This window comes from Palaemon carinicauda, chromosome 43 (assembly GCF_036898095.1).
Source record: "Palaemon carinicauda isolate YSFRI2023 chromosome 43, ASM3689809v2, whole genome shotgun sequence".
Lineage (NCBI taxonomy): Eukaryota > Metazoa > Arthropoda > Malacostraca > Decapoda > Palaemonidae > Palaemon > Palaemon carinicauda.
Window position 1 is genome coordinate 60123004 of NC_090767.1, and position 27424 is coordinate 60150427.

Genomic DNA, 27424 nt, shown 5'->3' on the forward strand with positions numbered 1-27424 from the left:
AAGTTTAAAATCTCTGTGACAACGATGTCCAAACTTAGGGCTGATTACGTAAATTGGACATTTTGCTTGACCGTGACCTTGGCCTTCCAAAATTTAATCATTTCCAGCTTTTTACGTAACAGTTCCTGTAAGTTTCATTACTCTACGATTAAAATTGTGGCCGGGAAGCTGTTCACAAACCAACACACAAACAAACACAAACAGGGGCGAAAACATAACATCCTTCCAACTTCGTTGGCGGAGTTAATAACCGGCTTTCTAAATGTATTACTAACCGGCGATTAGACGTACGCACGCTAGATGATATTTTGGATATTTTTACTGTCGAGCGATCCTGATAATTGTACGTGTTGCATTTCTAACTTGATAGTGTATTCAATTCTGAAGACATATCTAATGTCAATCAGTTATTAACCAGACACTCGTTGAGATACTACCGCTAGAGAGGTATGGGGTCCTTTGACTGGCCAGACAGTACTACATTGGATCCCTCTCTCTGGGTACGGTTCACTTTCCCTTTGCCTACACAGACACCGAATAGTCTTGCCTATTCTTTACAGATTCTCCTCTGTCCTCATACACTTGTCAACACTGAGATTATCAAACAATTCTTCTTCACCTAAGGGGGTTAACTACTGCACTGTTATTGTTCAGTGGCTATTTTCCTCATGGTAGAGTAGATGAGACTCTTTAGCTATGATATGCAGCTCTTCTAGGAGAAGGACACTCCAAAATCAAACCATTGTTCTATAGTCTTGGGTAGTGCCATAGCCTCTTTACACTCGGGCACACTATTCTATCTTATTTCTCTTCTTGTTTTGTTAAGGTTTTTATAAAAAATATTTATTTTAATGTTACTCTTCATGAAATATATTATTTTTCCTTATTTTCTTTCCTCAATGGGGTATTTTCCCTGTTGGGGCCCCTGGGCTTATAGTGTCCTGCTATTCCAACTAAGGTTGTAGCTTGGCAAGTAATAATGATATGCCATGCCAGGGGGAAGTCCTTGACAGGATAATTCCTGGACACCCCCTTCCCCCGGTGCGATAGAACCAAACAACAGTTAATAGAAAAGGTTCGCCAACTTGATTGTATCGACGATCCCGTCCTAAATGTTTTTATGAATTATACGTTCGATAATTAGAGCCGCCTCATATTTCTCCAGTCCATAAAACCACTCCTTTCAATAAGTTTAATAATATATACTTTATTTCTTTGTTTTTTCCTTCATCAAAAACTAATGGAAGACAGCCTGTGAATAGTGGTTTACACACGCCCTTGTTAAATATACGACACCCACAAGGTGATCGCGCGAGGGTAGTAACCTCTGCATTCCATGCTTTTATCTTTCTCTAGTATATTAGGAAGATTTATATTAGAAAAGTGTAAAGAAGGACCCTTTTCACCGGGCGTCACAGGTCTCTCCCCAGAAATAGATTTTTCCTTCGTCAAAATCCCTTTTCTATTACATCCATTTTATTTTTGCACTTCTTTTTTTTATCCCTATATTGAGTTGCTTTCATGTAAGACCCTTCTTCTTTGGCAGATGGAGTGGAGACGGACAACGCCCGGAACGCCAACTCGACGTTTTTCATGCAGGAGGAAACTGCGCAGCGTCCCCCCAAGGAGGAGAGGGGCCAGCTTAACCTCCTGTCCGCGGCCTACGAGGTGAGATATTACGCGAGGCGTAGTTGGTACCCTGGGTTGTATAAACTGATTTCTTGAATGAGAAACGACCTAATGTTAATATTCAGATTTGCTCTTATTATAAGGTTAAGAGAACGAGCTAGTTTGATTTTCAACTTCGGTTGTGGCGGCCGATGTAGTAACGTCCCTGACTGGCGAAAGCCAGACTAGGGTTCAAGTCCCGCCCAGACTTCTTAGTTTCTTTGCTCGCTGCAACCTCGCCATCCTTGTAAACTAAAGATGGCATGTTTCGGGAATCCTATAGGTCTATCTGTTGAGTCATCAGCAGTCATTGCCTGGCCCTCATTGGTCCTAGCTTGGGTGGAGAGGGGGCTTGTGTGCTGATCATATGTAAATGTAGTCAGTCTGTAGGGCATTGTCCTGCTTGATAGGGCAATGTCACTGTCCCTTGCCTCTGCCATTCATGAGCGGCCTTTAAACTGACATGATTGGGTGGTTTTACTTACGACTTGTTTAACTGGGGTCTAGTTTTGACTGGTGACTGATTCGAATAGTAACCCGGTGTCTGACCTGTTTAACTGGTGAAATGTTTATTGATGACCTGTTTAAACTGGTGAAATGTTTATTGATGACCTGTTTAACTGGTGAAATGTATATTGATGACCTGTTTAACTGGTGAAATGTTATTTGATGACCTGTTTAAACTGGTGAAATGTATATTGATGACCTGTTTAAACTGGTGAAATGTTTATTGATGACCTGTTTTAACGGGTGAAATGTATATTGATGACCTGTTTAAACTGGTGAAATGTATATTGATGACCTGTTTAAACTGGTGAAATGTTTATTGATGACCTGTTTAAACTGGTGAAATGTTTATTGATGACCTGTTTAAACTGGTGAAATGTTTATTGATGACCTGTTTAAACTGGTGAAATGTTTATGGATGACCTGTTTAAACTGGTGAAATGTTTATTGATGACCTTTTTAAACTGGTGAAATGTTTATTGATGACCTTTTTAAACTGGTGAAATGTATATTGATGACCTGTTTAAACTGGTGAAATGTTTATTGATGACCTGTTTAAACTGGTGAAATGTTTATTGATGACCTTTTTAAACTGGTGAAATGTATATTGATGACCTGTTTAAACTGGTGAAATGTTTATTGATGACCTGTTTAAACTGGTGAAATGTATATTGATGACCTCTTTAAACTGGTGAAATGTATATTGATGACCTGTTTAAACTGGTGAAATGTTTATGGATGACCTGTTTAAACTGGTGAAATGTTTATTGATAACTTGTTTAAACTGGTGAAAGGTTTATTGATGACCTGTTTAAACTGGTGAAATGTTATTTGATGACCTGTTTAAACTGGTGAAATGTTTATTGATAACCTGTTTAAACTGGTGAAATGTTTATTGATGACCTGTTTAAACTGGTGAAATGTTGATTGATGACCTGTTTAAACTGGTGAAATGTTTATTGATGACCTGTTTAAACTGGTGAAATGTTTATTGATGACCTGTTTAAACTGGTGAAATGTATATTGATGACCTGTTTAAACTGGTGAAATGTATATTGATGACCTGTTTAAACTGGTGGAATATATAGATAACCTGTTTAAACTGGTGAAATGTTTATTGATGACCTGTTTAAACTGGTGAAATGTTTATTGATGACCTGTTTAAACTGGTGAAATGTATATTGATGACCTGTTTAAACTGGTGAAATGTATATTGATGACCTGTTGAAACTGGTGAAAATGTTTATTGATGACCTGTTTAAACTGGTGAAATGTTTATTGATGACCTGTTTAAACTGGTGAAATGTTTATTGATGACCTGTTTAAACTGGTGAAATGTATATTGATGACCTGTTTAAACTGGTGAAATGTATATTGATAACCTGTTTAAACTGGTGAAATGTTTATTGATGACCTGTTTAAACTGGTGAAATGTTATTTGATGACCTGTTTAAACTGGTGAAATGTTTATTGATGACCTGTTTAAACTGGTGAAATGTTTATTGATGACCTGTTTAAACTGGTGAAATGTTATTTGATGACCTGTTTAAACTGGTGAAATGTTTATTGATGACCTGTTTAAACTGGTGAAATGTTTATTGATGACCTGTTTAAACTGGTGAAATGTTATTTGATGACCTGTTTAAACTGGTGAAATGTATATTGATGACCTGTTTAAACTGGTGAAATGTATATTGATGACCTGTTTAAACTGGTGAAATGTATATTGATGACCTGTTTAAACTGGTGGAATATATAGATAACCTGTTTAAACTGGTGAAATGTTTATTGATGACCTGTTTAAACTGGTGAAATGTTTATTGATGACCTGTTTAAACTGGTGAAATGTATATTGATGACCTGTTTAAACTGGTGAAATGTATATTGATGACCTGTTTAAACTGGTGAAATGTATATTGATGACCTGTTTAAACTGGTGAAATGTATATTGATGACCTGTTTAAACTGGTGAAATACATATTGATGACCTGTTTAAACTGGTGAAATGTTGATTGATGACCTGTTTAAACTGGTGAAATGTTTATTGATGACCTGTTTAAACTGGTGAAATGTTTATTGATGACCTGTTTAAACTGGTGAAATGTTTATTGATGACCTGTTTAAACTGGTGAAATGTTTATTGATGACCTGTTTAAACTGGTGAAATGTTTATTGATGACCTGTTTAAACTGGTGAAATGTTTATTGATGACCTGTTTAAACTGGTGAAATGTTTATTGATGACCTGTTTAAACTGGTGAAATGTTATTTGATGACCTGTTTAAACTGGTGAAATGTTTATTGATGACCTGTTTAAACTGGTGAAATGTTGATTGATGACCTGTTTAAACTGGTGAAATGTTGATTGATGACCTGTTTAAACTGGTGAAATATATATTGATGACCTGTTTAAACTGGTGAAATGTATATTGATAACCTGTTTAAACTGGTGAAATGTTTATTGATGACCTGTTTAAACTGGTGAAATGTTTATTGATGACCTGTTTAAACTGGTGAAATGTTGATTGATGACCTGTTTAAACTGGTGAAATGTTGATTGATGACCTGTTTAAACTGGTGAAATATATATTGATGACCTGTTTAAACTGGTGAAATGTTTATTGATGACCTGTTTAAACTGGTGAAATGTTATTTGATGACCTGTTTAAACTGGTGAAATGTATATTGATGACCTGTTTAAACTGGTGAAATGTTGATTGATGACCTGTTTAAACTGGTGAAATGTTGATTGATGACCTGTTTAAACTGGTGAAATATATATTGATGACCTGTTTAAACTGGTGAAATGTATATTGATAACCTGTTTAAACTGGTGAAATGTTTATTGATGACCTGTTTAAACTGGTGAAATGTTTATTGATGACCTGTTTAAACTGGTGAAATGTTTATTGATGACCTGTTTAAACTGGTGAAATGTTTATTGATGACCTGTTTAAACTGGTGAAATGTTATTTGATGACCTGTTTAAACTGGTGAAATGTTGATTGATGACCTGTTTAAACTGGTGAAATGTATATTGATGACCTGTTTAAACTGGTGAAATACATATTGATGACCTGTTTAAACTGGTGAAATGTTTATTGATGACCTGTTTAAACTGGTGAAATGTTATTTGATGACCTGTTTAAACTGGTGAAATGTATATTGATGACCTGTTTAAACTGGTGAAATGTTGATTGATGACCTGTTTAAACTGGTGAAATGTTGATTGATGACCTGTTTAAACTGGTGAAATATTATTGATGACCTGTTTAAACTGGTGAAATGTTTATTGATGACCTGTTTAAACTGGTGAAATGTTATTTGATGACCTGTTTAAACTGGTGAAATGTTGATTGATGACCTGTTTAAACTGGTGAAATGTTGATTGATGACCTGTTTAAACTGGTGAAATGTTGATTGATGACCTGTTTAAACTGGTGAAATATATATTGATGACCTGTTTAAACTGGTGAAATGTATATTGATAACCTGTTTAAACTGGTGAAATGTTTATTGATGACCTGTTTAAACTGGTGAAATGTTTATTGATGACCTGTTTAAACTGGTGAAATGTTGATTGATGACCTGTTTAAACTGGTGAAATGTTGATTGATGACCTGTTTAAACTGGTGAAATGTTATTTGATGACCTGTTTAAACTGGTGAAATGTATATTGATGACCTGTTTAAACTGGTGAAATGTTGATTGATGACCTGTTTAAACTGGTGAAATGTTGATTGATGACCTGTTTAAACTGGTGAAATATATATTGATGACCTGTTTAAACTGGTGAAATGTTTATTGATGACCTGTTTAAACTGGTGAAATGTTATTTGATGACCTGTTTAAACTGGTGAAATGTATATTGATGACCTGTTTAAACTGGTGAAATGTTGATTGATGACCTGTTTAAACTGGTGAAATGTTGATTGATGACCTGTTTAAACTGGTGAAATATATATTGATGACCTGTTAAAACTGGTGAAATGTTTATTGATGACCTGTTTAAACTGGTGAAATGTTATTTGATGACCTGTTTAAACTGGTGAAATGTATATTGATGACCTGTTTAAACTGGTGAAATGTTGATTGATGACCTGTTTAAACTGGTGAAATGTTGATTGATGACCTGTTTAAACTGGTGAAATATATATTGATGACCTGTTTAAACTGGTGAAATGTATATTGATAACCTGTTTAAACTGGTGAAATGTTTATTGATGACCTGTTTAAACTGGTGAAATGTTTATTGATGACCTGTTTAAACTGGTGAAATGTTTATTGATGACCTGTTTAAACTGGTGAAATGTTTATTGATGACCTGTTTAAACTGGTGAAATGTTTATTGATGACCTGTTTAAACTGGTGAAATGTTTATTGATGACCTGTTTAAACTGGTGAAATGTTGATTGATGACCTGTTTAAACTGGTGAAATGTTGATTGATGACCTGTTTAAACTGGTGAAATGTTTATTGATGACCTGTTTAAACTGGTGAAATGTTTATTGATGACCTGTTTAAACTTGTGAAATGTATATTGATGACCTGTTTAAACTGGTGAAATGTATATTGATGACCTGTTTAAACTGGTGAAATGTATATTGATGACCTGTTTAAACTGGTGAAATGTATATTGATGACCTGTTTAAACTGGTGAAATACATATTGATGACCTGTTTAAACTGGTGAAATATATATTGATAACCTGTTTAAACTGGTGAAATGTTTATTGATGACCTGTTTAAACTGGTGAAATGTATATTGATGACCTGTTTAAACTGGTGAAATGTTTATTGATGACCTGTTTAAACTGGTGAAATGTTTATTGATGACCTGTTTAAACTGGTGAAATGTTTATTGATGACCTGTTTAAACTGGTGAAATGTATATTGATGACCTGTTTAAACTGGTGAAATGTATATTGATACCTGTTTAAACTGGTGAAATGTTTATTGATGACCTGTTTAAACTGGTGAAATGTTATTTGATGACCTGTTTAAACTGGTGAAATGTTTATTGATGACCTGTTTAAACTGGTGAAATGTTGATTGATGACCTGTTTAAACTGGTGAAATGTTGATTGATGACCTGTTTAAACTGGTGAAATGTTGATTGATGACCTGTTTAAACTGGTGAAATATATATTGATGACCTGTTTAAACTGGTGAAATGTATATTGATAACCTGTTTAAACTGGTGAAATGTTTATTGATGACCTGTTTAAACTGGTGAAATGTTTATTGATGACCTGTTTAAACTGGTGAAATGTTGATTGATGACCTGTTTAAACTGGTGAAATGTTGATTGATGACCTGTTTAAACTGGTGAAATATATATTGATGACCTGTTTAAACTGGTGAAATGTTATTGATGACCTGTTTAAACTGGTGAAATGTTATTTGATGACCTGTTTAAACTGGTGAAATGTATATTGATGACCTGTTTAAACTGGTGAAATGTTGATTGATGACCTGTTTAAACTGGTGAAATGTTGATTGATGACCTGTTTAAACTGGTGAAATATATATTGATGACCTGTTTAAACTGGTGAAATGTTTATTGATGACCTGTTTAAACTGGTGAAATGTTATTTGATGACCTGTTTAAACTGGTGAAATGTATATTGATGACCTGTTTAAACTGGTGAAATGTTGATTGATGACCTGTTTAAACTGGTGAAATGTTGATTGATGACCTGTTTAAACTGGTGAAATATATATTGATGACCTGTTTAAACTGGTGAAATGTATATTGATAACCTGTTTAAACTGGTGAAATGTTTATTGATGACCTGTTTAAACTGGTGAAATGTTTATTGATGACCTGTTTAAACTGGTGAAATGTTTATTGATGACCTGTTTAAACTGGTGAAATGTTTATTGATGACCTGTTTAAACTGGTGAAATGTTTATTGATGACCTGTTTAAACTGGTGAAATGTTTATTGATGACCTGTTTAAACTGGTGAAATGTTGATTGATGACCTGTTTAAACTGGTGAAATGTTTATTGATGACCTGTTTAAACTGGTGAAATTTATTGATGACCTGTTTAAACTGGTGAAATGTTATTTGATGACCTGTTTAAACTGGTGAAATGTATATTGATGACCTGTTTAAACTGGTGAAATGTTGATTGATGACCTGTTTAAACTGGTGAAATGTTGATTGATGACCTGTTTAAACTGGTGAAATATATATTGATGACCTGTTTAAACTGGTGAAATGTATATTGATAACCTGTTTAAACTGGTGAAATGTTTATTGATGACCTGTTTAAACTGGTGAAATGTTTATTGATGACCTCTTTAAACTGGTGAAAATGTTGATTGATGACCTGTTTAAACTGGTGAAATGTTATTTGATGACCTGTTTAAACTGGTGAAATGTATATTGATACCTGTTTAAACTGGTGAAATGTATATTGATGACCTGTTTAAACTGGTGAAATGTATATTGATAACCTGTTTAAACTGGTGAAATGTTTATTGATGACCTGTTTAAACTGGTGAAATGTTTATTGATGACCTGTTTAAACTGGTGAAATGTATATTGATGACCTGTTTAAACTGGTGAAATGTTATTTGATGACCTGTTTAAACTGGTGAAATGTTTATTGATGACCTGTTTAAACTGGTGAAATGTTATTTGATGACCTGTTTAAACTGGTGAAATGTTGATTGATGACCTGTTTAAACTGGTGAAATGTTGATTGATGACCTGTTTAAACTGGTGAAATGTTATTGATGACCTGTTTAAACTGGTGAAATGTTTATTGATGACCTGTTTAAACTGGTGAAATGTATATTGATGACCTGTTTAAACTGGTGAAATGTATATTGATGACCTGTTTAAACTGGTGAAATGTATATTGATGACCTGTTTAAACTGGTGAAATGTATATTGATGACCTGTTTAAACTGGTGAAATACATTTATTGATGACCTGTTTAAACTGGTGAAATGTATATTGATGACCTGTTTAAACTGGTGAAATGTTTATTGATGACCTGTTTAAACTGGTGAAATGTTTATTGATGACCTGTTTAAACTGGTGAAATGTTTATTGATGACCTGTTTAAACTGGTGAAATGTTTATTGATGACCTGTTTAAACTGGTGAAATGTATATTGATGACCTGTTTAAACTGGTGAAATGTATATTGATGACCTGTTTAAACTGGTGAAATGTTATTGATGACCTGTTTAAACTGGTGAAATGTTTATTGATGACCTGTTTAAACTGGTGAAATGTTATTTGATGACCTGTTTAAACTGGTGAAATGTTTATTGATGACCTGTTTAAACTGGTGAAATGTTTATTGATGACCTGTTTAAACTGGTGAAATGTTTATTGATGACCTGTTTAAACTGGTGAAATGTTATTGATGACCTGTTTAAACTGGTGAAATGTATATTGATGACCTGTTTAAACTGGTGAAATGTATATTGATGACCTGTTTAAACTGGTGAAATGTATATTGATGACCTGTTTAAACTGGTGAAATGTTTATTGATGACCTGTTTAAACTGGTGAAATGTTTATTGATGACCTGTTTAAACTGGTGAAATGTTTATTGATGACCTGTTTAAACTGGTGAAATGTTTATTGATGACCTGTTTAAACTGGTGAAATGTATATTGATGACCTGTTTAAACTGGTGAAATGTATATTGATGACCTGTTTAAACTGGTGAAATGTATATTGATGACCTGTTTAAACTGGTGAAATGTATATTGATGACCTGTTTAAACTGGTGAAATATATATTGATGACCTGTTTAAACTGGTGAAATGTTTATTGATGACCTGTTTAAACTGGTGAAATGTTTATTGATGACCTGTTTAAACTGGTGAAATGTTTATTGATGACCTGTTTAAACTGGTGAAATGTTATTGATGACCTGTTTAAACTGGTGAAATGTTTATGATGACCTGTTTAAACTGGTGAAATGTTATTGATGACCTGTTTAAACTGGTGAAATGTATATTGATGACCTGTTTAAACTGGTGAAATGTATATTGATGACCTGTTTAAACTGGTGAAATGTTATTGATGACCTGTTTAAACTGGTGAAATGTTTATTGATGACCTGTTTAAACTGGTGAAATGTTATTTGATGACCTGTTTAAACTGGTGAAATGTTATTGATGACCTGTTTAAACTGGTGAAATGTTTATTGATGACCTGTTTAAACTGGTGAAATGTTTATTGATGACCTGTTTAAACTGGTGAAATGTTTATTGATGACCTGTTTAAACTGGTGAAATGTTTATTGATGACCTGTTTAAACTGGTGAAATGTTATTGATGACCTGTTTAAACTGGTGAAATGTTTATTGATGACCTGTTTAAACTGGTGAAATGTTTATTGATGACCTGTTTAAACTGGTGAAATGTTATTGATGACCTGTTTAAACTGGTGAAATGTTTATTGATGACCTGTTTAAACTGGTGAAATGTTTATTGATGACCTGTTTAAACTGGTGAAATGTTTATTGATGACCTGTTTAAACTGGTGAAATATATATTGATGACCTGTTTAAACTGGTGAAATGTTATTTGATGACCTGTTTAAACTGGTGAAATGTTTATTGATGACCTGTTTAAACTGGTGAAATGTTTATTGATGACCTGTTTAAACTGGTGAAATGTTTATTGATGACCTGTTTAAACTGGTGAAATGTTTATTGATGACCTGTTTGAACTGGTGAAATGTTATTTGATGACCTGATGATCTGGTTACTTTTGTATCTGTTTAACTGATGACCAGTCTTGAGTATTAACTAGCTTGACTAGTTACAGCAAAATCAGGGATTAGTTTAGCTAGTAAATGAGTCTGAATAGTCTTAAACTAGGGTTCTCTTGCTTGAGGGTACACTCGTGCGCACTACTCTATCTTTTATCTCTTCCTCTGTTTTTTTATTATTGTTTTTATTGATTATATGTGAAAGATCTATTTTAATGTTGTTACTGTTCTTAAAATATTTTATTTTGGTTGTTCATTTCTTCTCTCCAAGTTTATTTCTTTATTTCCTTTCCTCACTAGGATATTTTTCTCTGTTGGAGTCCTCGGGCTTATGGCATCCTGCTTTTCTAACTGGGGTTGTAGCTTAGCTAGTAATAATAATAATAATAATTAAAATATTTTATTTTGGTTGTTCATTTCTTCTCTCCAAGTTTATTTCTTTCTTTCCTTTCCTCACTAGGATATTTTTCTCTGTTGGAGTCCTCGGGCTTATAGCATCCTGCTTTTCCAAATAGGGTTGTAGCTTAGCTAGTAATAATAATAATACATACATACATATACCAAGGCACTTCCCCCAATTTTGGGGGGTAGCCGACATCAACAAATGAAACAAAAACAAAAACAAAAAGGGGACCTCTACTCTCTACGTTCCTCGAGCCTAACAAGGGACTCAACTGGGTTCAGATGGTACTACTACTACTACTACTACTACTACTACTACTACTAATAATAATAATAATATTTAACTTCCCTCTATTTCAGAGCCTGGACTACGACACAAACGTGAACTCCGTCTTGCTGGACGAAGAACGGAAAAACGGCTACCCGTTCGTCATGAAGAAGGACGCCATGCGCTGGCTAGTGGTGATGGTCATAGGCATCCTGACCGCGCTGGTGGCGTGCGTCATAGACATCTGCATCCGAGAACTCTCGAAGTTCAAGTACCACTGGCTGAAGAGATGTATCCTTTTATGAAATAATATCAGAACTTTGAAATCTTGAGTATAAGTACCACTGTCTCAAGATGTAAAAGGTTCTTATAAACTTAATATGTTCCATGAAGCTGTTTGTAGGTAATTGTATTAAATTTTTGCCTAAGATAGGCATGGCTTAACTCGCATGCCTACGATATCTATAGTCCATTTCTTTTAGCGAGTCGTATTTGCACCGACTCGCAGCGGTGCCCTTTTAGCTCGGAAAAGTTTCCTGATCGCCGATTGGTTGGACAAGATCATTCTAACCAATCATCGACCAGGAAACTTTTCCGAGCTTAAAGGGCACCGTTGCGAGTCGGTGCAAATATGATTCGCTGAAAGAAATGGACTATAGTTGCAGAAGTCGACAAGTAGTCCCAATTCATATTGCAAACGTCGTCGTTCTTACCGTGTCGAATTATGTTTTTTTATTACAGTACTGTATTTCAATATGAAGTTTTGATAAGATATCCGTGTTACGATTTCAATTTGATTTGTGTTACCTGGAAAGGTTAACATATTGTCCCGTTTCATAGTGCAAACGTCTTCTTTCTTACCGCGTCGAATTGTATATTATTTTATCACCAGTATTTCATCTTGAACTTTGGATCCGATATCAGAGTAATGATTTCAGTCGTATTTATGTTTGTATCCAAATGTAAATTGAAGACCTATATTCTTTTACGAACCATTATTATTAGATGTCAGTAACCCTTTTGAGATATGTATCAATACTCATACTTCAGCACTCAAGAAATCTTTAAGCGTACGTAGGGAGCTCATCCCGACCGGTTTTCCTTAACGCCGAGAGCAGACACGGACGAGGGCGTCTTGTACGGCACGCTGGTCATCGCCTTCTTTCTCTGGGGGGCGCTGAATGTCGGGCCGGTCCTGGTGGCTGCGATCATGGGGTCTGTGGTAGAGGTACGGTGGATCCTGACTTTCGGTGTTTATTTCTTTATCTAAATATGGTTACAGTACTTAACCCTTTTACCCCTAAGGGAAGGTTAAATTTCAAGCACATTTTGCTATATATATTTTTAAAATTGCTCTAACAGCTTTAACCCTTTTACCCCCAAAGGATGTACTGGTACGTTTCACAAAACTCATCCCTTTACCCCCATGGACGTACCGGTACGTCCTTGCGAAAAAATGCTATTTAAATTTTTTTTTGCATATTTTTGATAATTTTTTGAGAAACTTCAGGCATTTTCCAAGAGAATGAGACCAACCTGACCTTTCTATGACGAAAATTAAGGCTGTTAGAGCAATTTGAAAAAAAATATACTGCAAAATGTGCTTGAATAAAAAATAACCCCTGGGGGTTAAGGGTTGGAAATTTCCAAATAGCCTGGGGGTAAAAGGGTTAATTTTTGTCAGAGGTAGGTCAGGTTGGTCTCATTCATTTGGAAAAGGCCTGAAGTTTCTCATAAAGTTATCAAAAACACGTAAATAAGAGCGTTTTGCAAGAACGTACCGGTACGTCCTTTGGGGGCGAAAGGGATCATTTGACTTTATTTTACTCAGTAGAAACTTTTCTTGTAAGTTATTAATCATTTAAGTTTCTTACTTACAGAAAGTTAATCTTGATGATTTTAATGATTTTTTAGCTCAAAGTAAATTCAAAGTATATTACGATTTTCATCCTAAACCCTTCGTTGGTCTTGACCTAAGTTTGAAGATACCGTAATTATATAGAGATCCTTTTTTGCTTCAAGATGTCGTAAATATTTTGTGCGAGGAATCATTTTTACAATAGTAATAGTACAGGATAGTCATCCAGCGATGAGGTGTGGGACAGAGGTAGATGGAGAAAGCTGACCAGAAACATCGACTCCACATAGAAGTGGGAAAAGATGTAGACAAAGAAGAAGAAGAAGAAGTCATCCAGTATTTATTTGATATGGATAATGTTGATTTAGTTCATATTGCATGCGAGTGACAGATATTAGGGAGAAATATAAGATGGAGAAAGAGAGAAATAGAAAGAGAGAGGTGTCAGCATTTGATTATTTTTTATAGAATCCTTTTTGCAAATTTAGGATTCATATTTTGCACAGCTAGATTTAACCCTTTCGCCACCAAAGGACGTACCGGTACGTTCTTGCAAAACACTGTTATTTATATGTTTTTGCATATTTTTTATAACTTTATGAGAAACTTCAGGCCTTTTCCAAAAGAATGAGACCAACCTGACCTCTCTATGACAAAAATTAAGGCTGTTAGAGCAATTTAAAAAAATATATATAGCAAAATCTGCTCGAAATTTAACCTTACCTTGGGGGTAAAAGAGCTAATAGGACTTCTAAATATACTTTCAAACCAGTTGAATCCTTTTAGACAGGATTTACGACCGTTAATAAACTCCTGACTCACCTCCGCTCCTCTTTCAGCCCATGGCAGCGGGCAGCGGCATCCCGCAAGTCAAGTGTTACCTCAACGGCGTGAAGGTCCCCCGCGTGGTCAGGATCAAGACACTCGCTGCTAAAGCCACCGGCGTCATCATGTCTGTCCTCGGCGGATTGGCCGTTGGAAAGGTAAGCTGTACTTTTACTTTCGATAGCGGAGTCTGTTGGGTCCTTTGGAACGATAGCGGAGTCTGTCGGGTCCTTTGAAACGACAGCGGAGTCTGTCGGGTCCTTGGGAACGATAGCGGAGTCTGTCCGGTCCTTTGAAACGACAGCGGAGTCTGTCCGGTCCTTTGAAACGACAGCGGAGTCTGTCCGGTCCTTTGAAACGACAGCGGAGTCTGTCGGGTCCTTTGAAACGGTAGCGGAGTCTGTCGGGTCCTTTGAAACGACGGCGGAGTCTGTCGGGTCCTTTGAAACGACTGCGGAGTCTGTCGGGTCCTTTGAAACGACTGCGGAGTCTGTCGGGTCCTTTGAAACGACTGCGGAGTCTGTCGGGTCCTTTGAAACGACAGCGGATTCTGTCGGGTCCTTTGAAACGACAGCGGAGTCTGTCGGGTCCTTTGAAAGGACAGCGGAGTCTGTCGGGTCCTTTCAAACGACAGCGGAGTCTGTCGGGTCCTTTGAAACGACAGCGGAGTCTGTTGGGATGGTTTTTTGTAGAGGTTAGCGAACCAGTTTGTGGCGTGTGATAATCGAAGCCACGTAGATTCGTGAGCTCATGAATAAAGTAGGAGGTCCTTGACAAATCAAAGCTTAGCAAGTAATAATAATAATAATAATAATAATAATAATAATAATAATAGCGACTATGAAATAAACCGAGTATTACGGACAGAATCAAACACATCTACTTATATTGTACATTAGACATAACGTAAAATTTTGAAATCAAATCGCCTAAAATTTCATATAAAAATCAGACTATATATCACTTTAGTGAGATCGTTGTTACTCTGTGGACACGAGTCATGGTCTGACAATATAACAATCTCCAATAAATTTAGTAGATTTGAGAACAAAGTCCTCAGAAGAATATTGGGAGTTAAATGGCAGGACAGGATTAGAAATTAAACTATAAGAGAGATTACTCGAGTGCAATATGTAGAAGAGATCATGACGAGTGGTAGATGGAGATGGTTTGGGCATGCTCTTCGCACTTCCCAAGGGAGATTTGTTCACCAAATGTTTAACTGGGCTCCACAAGGCACTAGAAGAATTGGAAGACCCAGGCCTACATGGCTTAGGACTATGAAGTGCAAAGTAGGCGATGATGAATGGAGAAGTATTGAATTAAAAGCTCAAGATAGAGACGACTGGGGAAATCTAACCGAGGCCCTTTACGTCAATAGGCGTAGGAGGAGATGATGATGATGGCGTGTCATAATCTACATACATACATTCACTTTTCTGTCTTCAATATTAATCAAGAGCCTAACCTTATCAATAATTCTCATATAGGGGATACTGAAGTAAATCATTATTATTTCTCTCGTTTTAGAATGACGACACAATGTTTTATATAGTTAATTTATATCTGCTTTACACTTTATTCTAGTACTTTCAATTTTGAATCATTTCGGATGGTTTGACGTGTCGGAAAATAAATTTCCGAAATCCTCCAACTTAAGTCGTTGAGGTCTACGACTTAAATAGTTTTAAGAATTATAAACGTAAGACTTGATGTGGTAACAGAGTTATAGAAAAAGTTAAAGATTTAAATATAAGTAGCTTAGAAAAATATATAGGGTGACAAAAAAACGGTCGTCACCAAAAAACTAATAACTTCCAAAATTTTATTTAAATCGATACAAAACTTTAGCTCCATTAGGTCAAGCCAGTGTAGCTCCAAATGAGCTCCCCGGCGCTGCAGGCACATTTGGATGCGGCGGGCAAAGTTCTCGATGATCCTCCCGCATTCCTCCCTTGGGATCAATCTTATTGCTGCTGTGATTGCTGCCTTCAGGTTAGGGATAGTCTGGGGACTGTTTCCATATACCCTGTCCTTAAGGTATCCCCAGAGATAAAAATCTGGGGGGTTCAGGTCCAGTGAATGCGGCGACCACTCCGGGTCACACCTGCGGCTGATCAGTCGGTCAGGGAAACGTTGCTGTAGCCATGCCAATGATTCGTTTGAACCACTGGAGGACCCCGACGACTCCTCTCCATCGTCCAAGCGCCGTCCAGAACTTGCCAAGCACCTGGACATATCACTGTTGATTGTCACAGACTGCTCGTTGTCCTCAATCCAGAATGCTCCAATGATTCCATGTATGGAAATGGCGACCCAGGCAGTGCACTTCACAGAGTGTAATGGCCTTTGCAGACAGTGCTCAGGGGGTGTGCTACCCCAGAAGATATTGTTCTTCGAGTTCACGTGACCTGAAAACAGAAAATGTGCCTCGACCGAAAACCAGACATATGCCCAACTATAAATGTCTTTTCCTCAGTAGTCCATGGCATCTCGAAGGTCGAATTTAGTAGACTATTAGAAGATTAATTTTTCTTGATAAATCTGAAAAATAAAAGGAATTGATTATTTATTTTGAAAGTTATTCAAGTTTAGGTGATGACTGTTTTTTTTGTGTCACCCTGTACATATCTATAGGAGTTTCACTCTTACAAAATATCACTTGGAGTAATAAATCGGTATCAGGCAAGTTTTACTTTACACTTTTATTCAATCTAAAGTTTAATAACTTTATATCAAGCTGGTTTTAAATTACATTCTTTCTTTGAAAGCTCTTACGCTAGGACTTAAAAACAATAGCAATTCTTCAACCACTTTTCCGTAAGGACTAGACATGGGTGGTATCAGTTATGCATAAAAAAGTCAGTTGTTCCGTAACCGAAATACAAACCACGCTATTTACAAAGGGTTATTACTTTTAGCGTAGCTGAAATGGCGAGCCATTAGAATTTAACGAGGGTGTATTACCCCCGCGCTAGTTAGCGGGGGGGTAGGGGAGTGGTAGCTAGCTACCCCTCCTCCCCCTCACACACAGGTGAATACTCACTTTCACTTTTGGCTCGGACTGTGACAGACGTCTCTGTCTTGGTCCTCGCTTGGCAGCCATTGTCTGTTTTGTCTTTACTTAATCGCTTACTTTTCTTTTACTCAATATATATGTAAACATGTTTTCATGTTTGTATATATATTTGAGTATAGAAATAAGTAAGTTTCCTTTTCAGATGTGTGTGTGTAGTGTACGATATCTACGTGGAGGCCTCGGCAGTTAGGCCACCACGGCCTAATTTTATGGGTTGCGATCGAGTTTGACTTCGGTCTTTCTCTCTCTCTCTCTCTTGAGGTCGTTCACCCTTTTACTATGTTTTACTACGCCCTTGTAGCTTCCTTCCCGTGTGGGTGGGGTTGCTACGCCGTACATTTTGTCTCAATTAGTTTATGAATCTAATTGTAGTTGTTAATTTTTCAGCTTGTAGAACGATTCCTTTCGGGGTTTTCGTTTTTTTCTTTAGTGTTCATTCATTTTTAAATTACATAATTACATAGTTACATAATTATAATTGTTATAATTCTGTTTTGGTTACAGCTCTCCTTCCGCGAGTGTAAGTGGTTGTGAGGGCACGTGCCTGTTGTGTAATTCTTGTTCCTTTTCCTCGGGATTCCTCTTCGGAGCCTTCCCGGGGGAATGAATGTGTACTAATATTATTTGTTTTATTTTTTTACAGTTACCGATCTAGTTCGTTTCTGTAATATAGCAACGGTGTGAGCTGTCTGGTTGAGTCCTGGGGATTCGGCTGTTGCTGCCTCCCCCCTTGTATTGTCGTTAGGGGCGTGTCTCCTTCTACTGGTAGTACTCCCGTGTCGACGGACAGCTCTCCAGTTCATTTTAGAACAGTCAGGAGGCTTGCCTCCTTGGGCGGATAACTTTCCTTCCGAGGGAAGTTTTTTCCTGTCCAGGCTTGAGCTTTTCCTCTTTTGGGGGGTTCTTCTCTTGCCTTTTTTTCGTGCGACTATGCTCTTGGTGCTGAGCGGTCGCACCTGCAGTTTCGCTCAAGGGGCTGGGCAACTGCAGGAGCTCCTCTTCGGAGGATTGCCCCTTTTAGGTCACTGGCTGACCAGTCTCTTCCACGAAGTGTTTCTCTTTCGTTCGCGAGAGAGTACACTCATAGAGACTCCTCTTCGGAGGTTTCTTCTGTTGCTGTTGCTGTTGGCCTCCCTCGCCGTAAGGCCCTCCGTCCGCCTCGTCGTAAGGGCCTCTCATCTCCCTATAAGGGTGCTTGAGGCGCCTTTTTGAATCTCCGTTTGCAGCCTACAACTTCTTTTTCTCGATCTTCCGTCTTGGTGCAGATGGACAGCAGTCTAATCTCGTCTTCCGACGGGCAACGGTCTTCCCGACGGACAACGGTCTTCCCGACGGACAGCGGTCTTCCGACGGACATCAGTCTCCCGGCGGACAACGATCCCTTCGGGGCAAAGGGTTGCCCCCACGGGGGTTCTTCCCTTGCGTGTCAGGGTTTCCCTGCGCGCCCTTCTGTTCGTCAGCGCTCTCCTGTTCGTCAGCGCTTTCAAGATGATCTTCCCTGCGGTTCCTGTTACGTGCCCTGTGCGCCCACGTTCGCCCTCGCGATCTAGAACTTCGGTTCAGGTCGGGGTCAAGGACTCTTCTTCTTTGCGCAGGCTTCCACGCGTAGCCTTCTGCTCGTCAGCGATCATCAGCTCGTCAGCGATCATCAGCTCGTCAGCGATCATCAGCTCGCCAGCGATCGTCAGCTCGTCAGCGATCATCAGCTCGCCAGCGATCTCCGGATCGCCCACGTGTGTTACAGCTGGCACGCCAACGTTCTCCAACACTTCTGAAGGAACATGGTTCGCCAGCTACTAGCTCAACTGCGGATGCTGATCGCCATCGCGCGACCCTCAACTGCAGATGCTGATCGCCATCGCGCGACCCTCAACTGCGGATGCTGATCGCCATCGCGCGACCCTCAACTGCGGATGCTGATCGCCATCGCGCGACCCTCAACTGCGGATGCTGATCGCCATCGCGCGACCCTCAACTGCGGATGCTGATCGCCATCGCGCGACCCTCAACTGCGGATGCTGATCGCCATCGCGCGACCCTCAACTGCGGATGCTGATCGCCATCGCGCGACCCTCAACTGCGGATGCTGATCGCCATCGCGCGACCCTCAACTGCGGATGCTGATCGCCATCGCGCGACCCTCAACTGCGGATGCTGATCGCCATCGCGCGACCCTCAACTGCGGATGCTGATCGCCATCGCGCGACCCTCAACTGCGGATGCTGATCACCATCGCACCCTTTCACGCGATCATTCACCTGCCTATGCTGCTCGCCATCGCACAACCCTGAACGATTGCCCGCTTACGCATGCTGCTCCTCATCGCACAACCCTGAACGATCGCCCTCTTGCGGATGCTGATCACCATCGCACCCTTTCACGCGATCATTCACCTGCGCATGCTGCTCGCCATCGCACAACCCTGAACGATTGCCCGCTTACGCATGCTGCTCCTCATCGCACAACCCTGAACGATCGCCCTCTTGCGGATGCTGATCACCATCGCACCCTTTCACGCGATCATTCACCTGCGCATGCTGCTCGCCATCGCACAACCCTGCACGATTGCCCGCTTACGCATGCTGCTCCTCATCGCACAACCCTGAACGCTCGCCCTCTTGCGGATGCTGATCACCATCGCACCCTATCACGCGATCATTCACCTACACATGCTGCTCGCCATCGCTTACCGCCAGCGATCTTCTTCACCTACGCGGCAGCACGATCCCTCGCCGTCACGCCCATTCGCCTGCGCGCCCGCGCGATCGCTCGCCTGCGCGCCCGCGCGATCGCTCGCCTGCGCGCCCTCGCGACCGCTCGCCTGCGCGCCCGCGCGACCACTCGCCTGTGCGCCCGCGCGACCATTCGCCTTTGCGCGACCGTTCGCCCTCGCGCGACCGTTCGCCCTCGCGCGACCATAGTTCGCGGCGAATTCCACAGCCGGTGGTAGCAGCAGGGACGCGTGCTCCTAGGCGGCACTCGGGATCACCTCCATCCAAGCACAGGTTGGTAGTGCAGGACGAAGACAGGTCAGTACAGCATTCTTCCCACCTTCTTTCAGGCAGGAACCGTCGTGTCCTCTCCAAAGGATCGCCCGATCCCTTTCACCTTAGCGAGGATTTCGGACTCTGTGTCCTTGGAGCAGCAGACATGGTTTGATCCGCTGGCACGGGCGTTAATGAGGTTTATGAAACCAGCACTCACCGGCCAGGGTAACAAACCAGCGGCTGTCTCTCCTACGCTGAAGAGAAAGAGAGGTGTGGACTTCGTGGTGACTTCCCCCAGGGCGAATTGGTTCCCAAGAGGTCGGTCTCGAGGGTCCCCTCTCCTGCACGAGTACTCTCTCCTTCTCCCGCCCTGGAAGGATTTTTGGCGGGGGGGCTTTCCGTTGAAGATTTCTCCATCGGACAAGGGGTGACTGCTTACCTCTTCCTCTGGGAGCTTACCAGGTTCTTTCCCTCCTCGGTTACGGCCCGAGGTTTGGTTCAAGGAAGCTACAGGAAGATCAAGGGTACTTTCCTCCTCTCGAGCTCAGGCACCTTGGCCTTTCGTCGTTAAGTATCTACTTGCGGACAAGCTCGATGTTGTACCATCTGGACGCGCTGACTGAAGGCTTCCTTCGGGTGTCTCATCTGTGGAGGTCAACGACCTCAGACACCCTTCCATCCTTGAGAAGAGTTTTGTCTTTGCCCAAGGACAGAGACTTAAACATCTGCTGTGCGGAGTAAATCGACTTCCGGTTTCACTCCTCCAAGGCGCTTTCTTCCAGACTCTGCAGGGCTCCAGCTCCCTTTTCTTTCAACCACGTCGGCCTAAGTTATCGGCTACGACAACTGGGACAAGGTGTCCAATTGCAGTTTCCTCCTGTCAGGAACAGATGGCACGGGAGACTCCCCCGGGGGGGCATAGTCCTAAAAGGAGTTCACGAACTCTAGGATTGCAGGTTTTTTCGCTGGGAGGATGCTTAAGGTTACTCATCCGAATGACAGCTTCCCGATGCCCATTCCCGCACAATCTCTGTGAGTAGCCAAGGATATCGCGCCTGCCGTCTCTGTCAGCGAATTCAGTGTCTCTGAACCTCTATGCCATAGCATCAGCAGAGTTGCCCGGTTGGGCAGAATGATCCATACCTTAGGCGAAGGTCTTCCTTAGGATCATCGACGGCTTCACCCCCGGCCCCCTCAGTCGATCCTTTCTTGTAAGGAAGGATCTGAGAGGGGATGTCCATAGTCGACCTCTCAGCCCTGATCAAGTTTGTCGAACAAACTTCGGCCAGCGTAGACCAGCAGAATCGATCAGACTGGTAACGAGGCGACAGGACTCCTTTAACCCTGGATCGGAAGGACGGGTACTTTCAGTTTCCATTCCATCCATCTTCCAGGGTGCTCGTCGAATTCAGCCTAAACTGCAAGTATTCCTGCTTACGATGCAGTGTGGCTATCCCGCCGTGGCATAGCAGGTTTGGTTCCCCAGAGAACTCTCCCTGCCTTCCTCTTGGCCGCTCAGGTGCAGACTTCCGCCTCCTCTGCTGTTTGGAGGGCTGGTCAACTCCGGTAGGCTCGGGTTTCGACCTTCTTCAGCGCCGGGAAAAGCTTCCGAATGCTGACCATGAGTGTGGGCTCATGGTATTTTGCTTGGAGCCTTCTCTTCCTCTGCCTCAACATCTGGAGTATCTGGCCATGATATTGAGTCAACCGCCTTACCACGTTGGAAACCCCGCTTCTCGTCCGTCCAGCGAGGTTAAGCAACGTCGGTACTTGGATGGGTGACCACCTGGGGACGCCAGATTCTGTTACCACATCCTCCGAGCCTTCCTATCGGTTCACCGTGGCAAGACTGAGGAGAGTCGCAGTACCTGTTCTCAGTCAAGCAGAGTTTTCAGCCCTACCTTGGAACGTTTCCTAGTTCTTCTTTCCTCATTGACCCGTTTATAGTCCGAACGGTCGCCTCAGGATAAGTTCCATGTGGGGCGATCCAAGTTCCGGTGGCTTCAGGCAATGTTTAACCGGACTCCCTGGCCCTATGGGACCAGCGGAACTATTAAACCTGCAATGGGTGTTGACCTATGGAGCCTCTTGATGGTAGTGGATATTCTCGTCCTTTCCCCACATTCTTGATGCGGTTCTCGGACTCGTCAAAGGAAAGGGGGGGGGGCATGTTCCGGTCCAGGCCTATGGTCAAGACCTGAAGGATACCTCTCCATCATTCAGGCAGGCTTAAGGGCCTTAGTCTGGCCCCTCTTCAGATCCTACCGCTCCTGCCAAGTCGCCCCGTTGCGTGTCGACTTCATGCTAACCAGCAGGGGACGCATTTTCACACCTTCACATCTTGCAGTAGAGATATCGGGATGATTGAGATTCTCTCAATTCCACCATCGGCTCTCTCATTCCAGGCAGGGGAATGTTTCTCTCAGACTATCCGAGCAGAGCCTCATATAGAGAGTGTACCTAGGGGTCTTTGACCTTGGGTAACCAGCAAGTGCTGGTCTGGGGGACCTGATCGCGACAGCTTGGAACCTCAAGCTTCCGCTAGTTTTCCCCCCAGTCTCAGACCCCGAGACTCTGGCAAGATGCATTCCGGTGATGGTGGGACAACTTCGACGCCTGCTCTTCCCTCCTTTTTGTCTGCGGACAATGGGTCTCAACAAAACCAGGTTGTCTGTCAACCTTTCAATGGGAGAGCTCCACTGGGACTATGTGCAGAACGGTTTCTGGACCCTCTGCTTCCCCTGACGGAACTCCCGGGAGAGCTTCTCCCACGGCGCAGACTACTCAAGCAACCACACTGCGACATCTCTCCCGAACCGGGGCGTCGCTTCGGCTTCATGCCTGGAGACACTACGCTTCCTCCTCTAGAAGAGACAACCCGCTACAGTCGCGGTACGGAGGTCGCGTCATCTGCGATAGTCATCCACAGGGGTCTCCCAGGCAAAGTGAAGAGTCTAAGGTGGTTGGTGCCGTGGGAGATATACCTCTTCCCGTGAGGCCTCTTCTCCAGCAATAACGGTCTTATTGCCTTTCGGCGGGAGGAAACTCCTTTCCGCTCTTGGCAATGAAGCCTGTCGCTCAGCCTTTCCCTGACCTTCAGGCTTAAAGGAATAACTTTTTCCTGCCCGCTGGATCTATCCTCGCTCATGCGAAGCTACGATCGTCCCTGCCCTAGTCGGAGGAAGACCTCCAACTTGGAGCATGGCTCGGACTTTTAGTCCTTTAAGAGATCTTCTCAAGACCCTTTTACGACAGGCCTCGGATTGTATTCCGCCCTGGGTCTTCTGCTCACTCTGGCCACGGCCAGTGTGTAAGCAATCTTCTTGGTCTCTTACTACTCCCCCCCTTTCTAAGGAAGAGTGGAAGGCAACATTCAGGCTCGCTCCTGAGTTGTTGGCTAGACTCAGAATCTGAGGGTCCCGACCCTTCGGTCCGATTCATTCAAGATTTTGAGTCTCCATTCTGTGTCTGATGTCCCAAGACCTTCTCTTTCTTGCCAGTACAGGAATCGAGAGGTTAGCGCTGGGAACAGCTGCAGTTTGGCCCCAGTTGCAGCCGATTTGGGAACACAAGGAGGACATGGGGGGAGAGTCACCAGTATACCTCTTCAGCCCGGACTCAAGGACATTCATCTCGACCTGTCTTCAGACCCTCCCCCGTCACGTCGCCCTACAGCACGATGTTGGATACATCGCAACGTCCCTCGCCTTCGAGTAATACTACTCTGTGACGCAGGTGCTACAAGCTGGAGTCTGGAAGCGTCTGATGACCTTCGCAGCCCGCTTCCTGCAGGGCGTGACCCACAGGAGTCTCGATACGTTTTCTATCGCTCTGTGGTGGCTACACAACAGCTGGTCTAACCTCAGGCTCCTTTTTGGACAGGTAGCAGAAGGTTGAGGGCATTGTTATCAGGTTTTAGTCTGCATGAACGAAAGAAGTATGTCTGGCCCTTACTTCTTTCTTCATCATCCCCTCTACAGGGAAGCAGCATCCTGGTCTCTGCATAGCTGACCTCGAACCTCTGCAGGTAAACCATGCTTCCTTGTGTTCCGAGTATTGAGTCAATACTGTCGCGTCCCCCATACCCTGACGAGGTGGTATTGGGAACGTCTTAACCCAGAGTTCCTTCTGGAACTCCAGGTCAACTGCCTAAGACGGGTCACACTTCTTCCTTCACACACAAGCTTACGTAGGCCACATGGTTCCTTGCGGTGCAAGGAACTTGTGAGGTGCAGGGACTCCTTTTCTCGAGTGCGACTCACTCGGATTCTGAGTCCCCGGGTAAAGCCAAAGCCAGTATGGCTGGGGACTTTCCACCCTTCCTAAGGGATAAGTCACCCTTTGTAAATAGCGTGGTTTGTATTTCGGTTACGGAACAAATGACAAATTCGAAGATAATTTGTATTTTTCCTAACCATACAAACCTTAGCTATTTACACATATTTGCCCGCCAGCCCTGTCCCCCAAGACAAGTCCTACCTCTAAGTGAAAGTGAGTATTCACCTGTGTGTGAGGGGGAGGAGGGGTAGCTAGCTACCACTCCCTTACCCCCCCGCTAACTAGCGCGGGGGTAATACACCCTCGTTAAATTCTAATGGCTCGCCATTTCAGCTACGCTAAAAGTAATAACCCTTTGTAAATAGCTAAGGTTTGTATGGTTAGGAAAAATACAAATTATCTTCGAATTTGTCATATTCAAACAATACAAGAATAAACTTTTATTTTATATCTACAGAAGTTCCACTTCTACAAAATATCACTTTCTCTGTCCGCATCTTTTCCCACTTTTATGTGGAGTTTATGTTTCTGGCCAGCTTTCTCCATCTACCTCTGTCCCACGCCTCATCACCGGTTAATCCTTTGTCTGCATCTTTTCCCACTTTTATGTGGAGTCAATGTTTCTGGCCAGCTTTCTCCATCTACCTCTGTCCCACACCTCATCACCGGTTAATCCCTTTGATCAAAGGTCATCCTTGATACAGTCCACCCACCTTCGCTTTGGTCTCCCTCTCCTTCTCGTTCCCTGTACCTCCATTTCCATCACTCTCCTCCCAATATACTGTTCATCTCTTCTTATGACATGACCATACCACCTCAGTCTACTTTCTTGGATCTTATCTGATAGTTTTCTTACTCCTGTGGTACCCCTAATTACCTCATTCCGTATCTTATCTCTTCTTGTCACCCCACGTATCCATCTCAACATTCTCATCTGTGCCACATCTATCTTCTTCTCTATCTTTGAAAGCTCCTATCTAGGGGACTTCCGAACAACGATAAATCTTCTTCTTCAACCTTTCAGGAAGGACCCATGATCCACTCCGGGGCCGTCATAGCGGCGGGCTTATCACAGGGAAAGACCACCTCGTTCGGCTTCGACTTCAAGGTCTTCGAGTACTTCCGGGAAGACCACGAGAAGAGGGACTTCGTCTCGGCTGGGGCGGCTGCTGGGGTCGCGGCTGCTTTTGGCGCTCCCGTCGGTAAGCGAAGACTCTGTGTGGAGATTGATAGCGTTGTAGTTGGATAGGTAGTTTAAATGAAGTTTAAAATGTAGGAGTAATTTCAAAGGAACTTATAACTAAAAATAGCTAGCAAATCACGGAGAGAAGACGTAGGGAGGTTAAAAGTCGTGTATTGCACTAGATTGCCGACAAGGCAGATTTTGATAGATTGCAAACAAGGCATGATTCTCCCTAGATTGCTAACAAGACATGATTCTCCCTAGATTGCCAACAAGGCATGATTCTCCCTAGATTGCCAACAAGGCATGATTCTCCCTAGATTGCTAACAAGACTTGATTCTCCCTAGATTGCCAAGGCATGATTCTCCCTAGGTTGCAAACAAGACTTGATTTTCCCTAGATTGCTAACAAGACATGATTCTCCCTAGATTGCCAACAAGACATGATTCTCCCTAGATTGCAAACAAGACATATGACTGTGTAGAGATATGGTTCATGTCTTAACCCTCGATGAATGAAAACTATTATGTGGATGAAATCTAAGACATTTCAAGGTCTCCAGACCATTTGAATAACCCACACACTTCACAAGAAGGTTTTCAAAACAGCTTAAATAATTAAAAACCTATCGACTATGTAAAGATATTCACATATTCTGCATTACTTTCTTTTCCTCCTTCTACAGGTGGCGTCCTTTTTTCCCTGGAGGAGGGCGCGAGTTTCTGGAACCAGGGTCTCACTTGGAGGGTCTTCTTCTGCGCCATGGTTTCCGGCTTCACCCTGAACTTCGTCCTGTCCGTCTATAATGGCGTGCCGGGTAAGCTTCGCTCGTTCTGGTCGTCGGTAGTTAGTTTATATTTTGAAAATACAGAAAGTCCCAAACTTCTAAATTCGATAGGTACCAAGGAATTGTTTGTGAGGGAAATTTTATTAGGTTTTGTCCTAGATTAGTCTTTGCATAAAATGCTTGCCGATAATTTTCAGCTTTAAATATCAATGTGTAGTCCAATTTCATATTAACCCTTTTACCCCCAAAGGACGTACTGGTACGTTTCACAAAACTCATCCCTTTACCCCCATGGACGTACCGGTACGTCCATGCAAAAAAATGCTATAAATATTTTTTTTTTCATATTTTTGATAATATTTTTGAGAAAATTCAGGCATTTTACAAGAGAATGAGACCAACCTGACCTCTCTATGACAAAAATTAATGCTATTAGAGCAATTTAAAAAAAATATACTGCAAAATGTGCTTGAAAAAAAAATAACCCCTGGGGGTTAAGGGTTGGAAAGTTCCAAATAGCCTGGGGGTAAAAGGGTTAGTCTTCGCATAACTTGCATGCCGATTATTTTCAACTTTAAATATCAATGTGTAGTCCAATTTCATATTGCAGATATCCTCTTGCTTTCTGCATTAAATTATTTATTTTATTAAAGTTGTAGCTTAGCTAGTAATCATAATGTTATACAAAGATAGTTTTGTAAGCCAACTGTCATATTATACTGCAGATATCGGATAAATTGATTGAAATTTTGCCCTAATTTTTTACCTCGTCTCATCTAAAGTTTTTCTTACACGTGGAAATATACCATATTTTTTAAAAGTACTTTAAATAATA

The 27424-nt window shown here is 41.4% G+C and overlaps 1 protein-coding gene across 4 annotated transcripts in view; it reads left to right on the top strand.

Moving 5' to 3' along the window:
- ClC-b (chloride channel protein 7) overlaps nucleotides 1–27424 on the top strand; it is a 74767-nt gene that overhangs the window by 21270 nt on the left and 26073 nt on the right. For all 4 annotated transcript variants that reach the window (XM_068365864.1, XM_068365865.1, XM_068365866.1 and 1 more), the window contains 6 exons: nucleotides 1547–1668; nucleotides 11684–11882; nucleotides 12710–12819; nucleotides 14289–14432; nucleotides 25643–25820; nucleotides 26488–26619. In XM_068365864.1, the coding sequence (XP_068221965.1) occupies nucleotides 1547–1668; nucleotides 11684–11882; nucleotides 12710–12819; nucleotides 14289–14432; nucleotides 25643–25820; nucleotides 26488–26619 (885 nt within the window). The remainder of the gene's footprint in view (nucleotides 1–1546; nucleotides 1669–11683; nucleotides 11883–12709; nucleotides 12820–14288; nucleotides 14433–25642; nucleotides 25821–26487; nucleotides 26620–27424) is intronic.